Source organism: Polypterus senegalus, chromosome 17 (assembly GCF_016835505.1).
Source record: "Polypterus senegalus isolate Bchr_013 chromosome 17, ASM1683550v1, whole genome shotgun sequence".
In the NCBI taxonomy this organism is placed as follows: domain Eukaryota; kingdom Metazoa; phylum Chordata; class Cladistia; order Polypteriformes; family Polypteridae; genus Polypterus; species Polypterus senegalus.
The window spans coordinates 47,659,514-47,665,513 of record NC_053170.1 but is presented as its reverse complement, the minus strand read 5'-3'; the positions used below and the strand labels follow the sequence as shown (position 1 = coordinate 47,665,513).

The 6,000-nt window shown below is 35.5% G+C and overlaps 1 protein-coding gene across 1 annotated transcript in view; it reads left to right on the top strand.

The window, feature by feature from the left end:
- Window positions 1–507: 507 nt before the first annotated feature.
- The window catches only part of LOC120517306 (histone deacetylase 1), a 52,028-nt gene continuing 46,535 nt past the window's right edge, over window positions 508–6,000 (top strand). The window contains exon 1 of the mRNA XM_039739516.1: window positions 508–614. Within this exon, the coding sequence (XP_039595450.1) occupies window positions 563–614 (52 nt within the window). The 5' untranslated portion in view covers window positions 508–562. The remainder of the gene's footprint in view (window positions 615–6,000) is intronic.

The following is a 6,000-nucleotide window of genomic DNA, read 5'->3' as shown; positions in this document are numbered from 1 at the left end:
AAATTGTACATTAAACTAAAAGCAAGAAACAAACAAATAAAAACAAAAAAACAATTGTAAAGTATGATTGAATTGTACAGAGATATTGCCACTCTTGTAAAGAATGTTTGAAATATACAGAGATATTGCCACACTTAAAAAAATGTTAAAGCACAACGGAAATAACTGTATACATAATATTAAAATATTTTCACTTTGGATCCATTCTTTTGCATTTATTGTATTACACTTAGAAGTAGTGTTCAAATACTTTATAAAAAGAATCCATTCCGGCTCCGGTTGTTCAATCTGTCTAGCTCTCACGTTTCGTTAACTATTGAGCCAAAATGGCGAGAGGCGACGTAAAACTTTGTTGCCGCCTTTAGTCCCTCCTTTTTGATGACGCCGCGAGACGCGCAAAGATTGGTTGTTAATCTACATATTTAAATATACCGGGCGATCTTTGCTTCTGGATTGGCTAAAACGTATTGTCTCTCAACATGACGAATGTCATTTTCACGAGGGGGTGGACCCGTAGAGGTCTAGCAGCGGTAAAGCTAGCTTTACTTCGTTTGGAGCTAAAATGGCGTTCACGACTCAAGGAACAAAGAAGAAAGTTTGCTATTATTATGATGGTAAGGTGAAACTCCAGGCTGGGTTCCGGGAGAAAAATTACAGAGCGCTGTCATGGACATGGAATGTTTATTTAAGCCATCAGAGCGAGTCTGCTATTGTGAAATTGGCCCCGTGCATCAGCATCCTACCGGGATCTGTAATATAGGTTGCGAGCGTGAGTGGCACAAGGAAGTTGACTTTAGAGGGGTGTCGCTCATCCATGTCCCTGTGCCGGCAACCCACCGGTTAGCTCTCGGTGTTGCCAGAGAACTTACAGCACCATTTCTGTTTATTGGAAATGAAAAGGTTGATCATGGGATAATTGTAGTAGGGTTTACTGCTGTGATGTATTAGTTTAAGATTATTACCCAACTTTGCTTCCTCCATACTGGCGGCCCGATCAGTGATTGAGCTTGTGCCGGTTAGTGTACATTAAAAAAGGCACCCTACATAACTTGACAAAAGGATTCGGTTCTGCGCAGTTAAAACCACGCGTCGGTCTCCTATATCTTACCTGGAAGATCAATGTTAAGGAATACCAAGTTCAGGCATCAAAGGGTGCAGAGGTTTGCTCAGGCTTCAGCTTTTCACGTTTGCTAGATATCAATCATTTTCTGTTTATAGAGTGTTTGCTTTGGTTAGTGAGATTTATTTGATATATATGATAAATCAGTATAAACCTTATAAAGCGTGTCTCATTTGTAGTTGTAGTGTGTGTTTACTGTATTTGCAATAGAGTACCATTTGCTTGATGCAAAAGTCGGTTCTTAGCCCTCTTAAGATCTTACATACACCTTTTACATCAGCGTTGATCCTGATGTTTTGAAGCAAGTGATATTCATTCTGTTATAGCTTTCTACTGTGGACATGGTTTGATTTTCTGAGTTAGTAAATATTTCTGGTGGCTTCTTTTAGAACACCTATATTAAATTTCCTGGTCATTTTTAATTAACAGTGGTTTTTGTCATGCACCTTTTACCAATGCTTAGATGATAATGGTTAACTTTCCTATCATCAAATTAAAACTAATAATTGCTCTTTTTTGCACAGTGTTGGAAGCTTAGCATATGCAAGTAGGAAATTCCCCTATAACTCTGTACATGTGACAATGCTGAACCTATTGAGCTTGATTTGTGTTGTTGATGTCCCTCTCAGTGCTGAATTCAACTATCACTATAGCTAGTAGTGGTACTTACTGGTCATTTTACGTAACTAAATGTGCCTGCAAAATAAGTTCGCCTTCTGGATCAGTTGTCCTACATATTCTTGGAAAATAATGATTTTCTTTTAAGACCGCTACATTCTTTGCATTATAGTTCATGACACTGTTTACAAAAAGGATACCATAATTTCAAACTTTGATAAAATACTAAGGAAAGAGTATATTATGCAACTCAATAAAAAAAGCTTATTTAAAAGAATAGCAATTTTGTATGTTTTAAAATCTTTACAAAGATGAAACTAAATAGACATTTTAGTGACTACATTTAAATACTTCAGGTATTGCAGTGTTTTGTAAAAGTTTAAAGTTAAGTTGTATGAACAATAAAAGGAAAGGAGCTTAAATCCGGTCAACAGTTTTTTTTACACTGATGAAAAAAATATTGAGGTAGTACAATGTAATGTTACAAATGTCATTAAATTGTAATTCAATAAGTACTGCAATCTTTTGCAAGTAATATACATAAACAGTTTTATAACAAATATTAAATGAACATTCTTGTAAAAAGAACATTGATGTGGTCTTCTGTAAAGAATTTTTAGAAAAGTAGCACACAGACTACTAACACATTTGATGGCTTTCCATAAATTAAAATAGTGCACATTTAATCTTAAAAACACTATCATGACTTTGTATCTTTCAAACCTTTTGCATGAAGACTAGTATGTTAAGTAGCTCTTCCACAAGGCATAATTTTGTTGGGCTGCAAATAAGCCCTGATGTGCCAAATACATACTTTTAAGCACAGCTGGAATTATTTGATCACACAGGAAAGTCACACCACTAAAAGAGTAACATGCTATGGCAGCACACTTTGTAGGGAGAGTTTAAAAATTGAGGGAGCGAAAGGAGCTCCAGTGCTGAAGACTTGTTCCTGATTGAATAGCACAGAGTAAAACTAGCCTGCAGGTCAGAATAACTGCAGATCCCTGTCTTATTACATTTAGCATTTAACTAATTACAAAAAACATTTTAACCTAAAGAAAAATTAAGCAAAATAACACCTTTTATTGGCTAACTAGAAAGATTACAATATGCAATCTTTCAAGGCAACTCAGACCTGAATAAGGGGCCTGTTGCCTCAAAAGCTTGCATATTGTAATCTTTCTAGTTAGCCAATAAAAAGTGTTATTTTGCTTAATTTCTCACTACATCCATAATCGCTAACACGGTACAACACCCTAGTAATATAACCTAAGGAAAAAAATGTACGTCACATCCTGACTTCAAACGCAACAGTTTACAGGTTTGTACTTATTAATGTTTCCATAATTTAGAAATGAGGTACATCTCAAAATTTTGTGTATTAACTTGCATGATGATCCTTTAAGCAAGGCTGGTCAACCCATTAAGTGACACAGGGGGGCGCCTAGGACACCATTACCTAATGGAAGCTATTTCAGTAAGTTAAGGGGTACCTGCCTCAAACACGAACTGGGATTCCCTCACCTGCGGCTCTATGTGGACTTCAGCTTGCACTTTCTTTAAGTGTTTGACTAAATTGTTTGTGGTAGCCCCCTGTATCTTATGGGTTTTCTATGCCCATTTGCTACAAAAGCCAAAGTAATTCCAGATGCCACTCTGGCTGTCCTCATTGTCAATTAAATGTGGTAGTGAATGCTTTGAAGCCACTGAAGTGGCCATATTGACACCAGTAGGTGGGTTGGGTTGAAATGGGGCTGCAACTGCAAACGTGGTGACCTGGAAGTGTGTTCATAATGCACACTGCAGAATCGATACCATTAAAAATTAGTATTAAAGTAATTTTAAAACATGAAAATTGATACCTTTGATAACCATACTATTTATATTAGAGTAATTGTGAAGCAGGAACCAAGATTTTTATGAAAATGGTCTTGTTTTACCACTTCTCTATTATCAGTGGAGGAAGCAAAGTTGTAATAAATATTGAAATTAGACAGTTCAATAAAAGGATGGATAGACTATTTTTCAGTGTTTTTAAAATTGCTTTGGTAAATTTGACGTTTCCTTCTTTTGCCTATGCCAGGAATACATTCAGAATGCATATCCACTCTAATCATGTACAGTTAATTGTTTTAAATAACATTGTGTGTGTGTGTGTGTGGTTTTCCATCACTTTAAGAATAAACCAGAGAGACTATGTACTGGCTTGATAATGGTTAAAATTGCTCAATATATTCAGCTGGCAGCTGCACAAATCTTATATCTGCGGCATATATATAGTTGTGAAAAGCAGGTGCACATTCATGGTTTTATTTACCAGGATGTGACAAACTATCATCTACTTCCCAACAATACCTAAAATGAGATAAATCTAACCTCAGGAGGCAAATAAATAATACTTAACAGATTTTATGGTATCATTATTTATTCTTCCAGCCCAAGCCAGGAGTGAAAAAGTAAGTACACACTGAGATTCACCATATTTTGCAGTAATAACTTTGAATTAGAAAATATTCTTTGTGGGTTTATCAGTATTTTATGTTGTATCAGAAAAATGTTGGCCAATTCGTCAGATGTTCTGCGTTAGCTTATCGATTTTCTTTTTTACTGAGGGCATTCATTTATGTACATCCCTCTTAAGATCATACCATAGCATCTCTTTTTTCATCCCTTCTGTAATGCATTTTGTAGTGTGCTTATGGTTTTTATGCTATTGTATGATCAAATTTGGCTAAACTTTAACCAGAGGTGCACATTTTTCTCTAAACTTCTGTGTAAAGAAGAGTTGGTGATTAATACAATGAGGCATCCTTATTCAAATTTTCACCCATTTCACCACTGTGCTTGAGATGGTGTGACGATTTTGTGGTGTCACACTGTATTTGGTTTTCTCCAAATGTACCATTGTCCCTAACAACAAAATAATAACACTTTGGTATGGATATAAGTTTTGGACACTTTGCATTTTATTTTCATTATAGTCTGTTGGGTGAATCTGGTAGGATGTCAATTATTTGGAGGACTGGCAACTGTACTGAAGGGTTTAAACTTGTAAATAATCCTTCTCTCATTAGAATGGTAGAGTTCAGATTTTTGAAAATTACATAAACCCTTTGCAAACTATTGAATAGCAATACTTGCTGTTCTGAGATCACTGCAGTTGTGTTTTGTCCTGATATGGAGTAGTAAGGGTGTGAATTTGTTCTCACAAATGGCTTCTGCTTGTCACCATATTTATGTATTTATTTTGGTTATGTAAATAATGATAAAAACAGCTGTATAGTATTTGTTTATGAAGTTAGATTTATCAAATTTAAGAACTTTGTAAGAATTTGATGCTTGCTGTGGCTTAATATGCAAAAAAATATGATTGAAAGAGGGAGTACTTTGGTTTTTCAGATGAGTAAATGTGTAGTCCAGTGTAACATACTGGTTAGGATTCATACAAAGGTGCAATTGTCAAATAATTGTATTTTGACATTACTGAAAATTTTGTGAAAGGTTTGTGAAATTTTTAATATCAAAAATCAGTAATTTAGGGACGTACATAAACCAGATATTAACTTTCCACTCTGTACAGTGGGGGAAATAAGTATTGAATGCGTCAACATTTTTTTTTTCCAGTAAATATATTTCCAATGATGCTATTCACATGAAATTCTCACCAGATATTGGTAGTAACTCATGAAATCCACAAATATACAGAATTCACAACATTAAAGGCACCTAAATAAAGGTATATATAATAAAGTGGAATAACATAGGGAAAAAGTATTGAACACGCTAGGAAAAAACACCAAGACAAGGAACCAGCTGAAATTCATAAGTAGTTAGTAAGTAATTCCACCTCCTATCTGTGCAAATTGATATCAGTTGGGTTAGTACATCTTGATGGGCTATAAAAAGGTGTTTTACTACCAAGGTATCACACAAGAAATATATCAGGATGGATAAAAGCAAAGAGCTCTCTCAAGACCTTTGCAACCTGAATGTTGTAAACCTTATCAAAGGAACTGATTACAGACCTATTTCAAAACTTCTTAATCTTCCAGTGAGAACTATTGGGATTATTATTCGCAAGTGGAAGGATCATCACTCCACTGTCAACACACACACACACACACACACACACACACACACACACACACAGGAGCTCCTTGCAAGATTTCTGACCAAGTAGTTGAAGGATAGTCAGAAGAGTAGCCCAAGAGCCAAGGACCACTTGGAAAAAGCTCTAGAAAGACTTGGAGGCAGCAGGA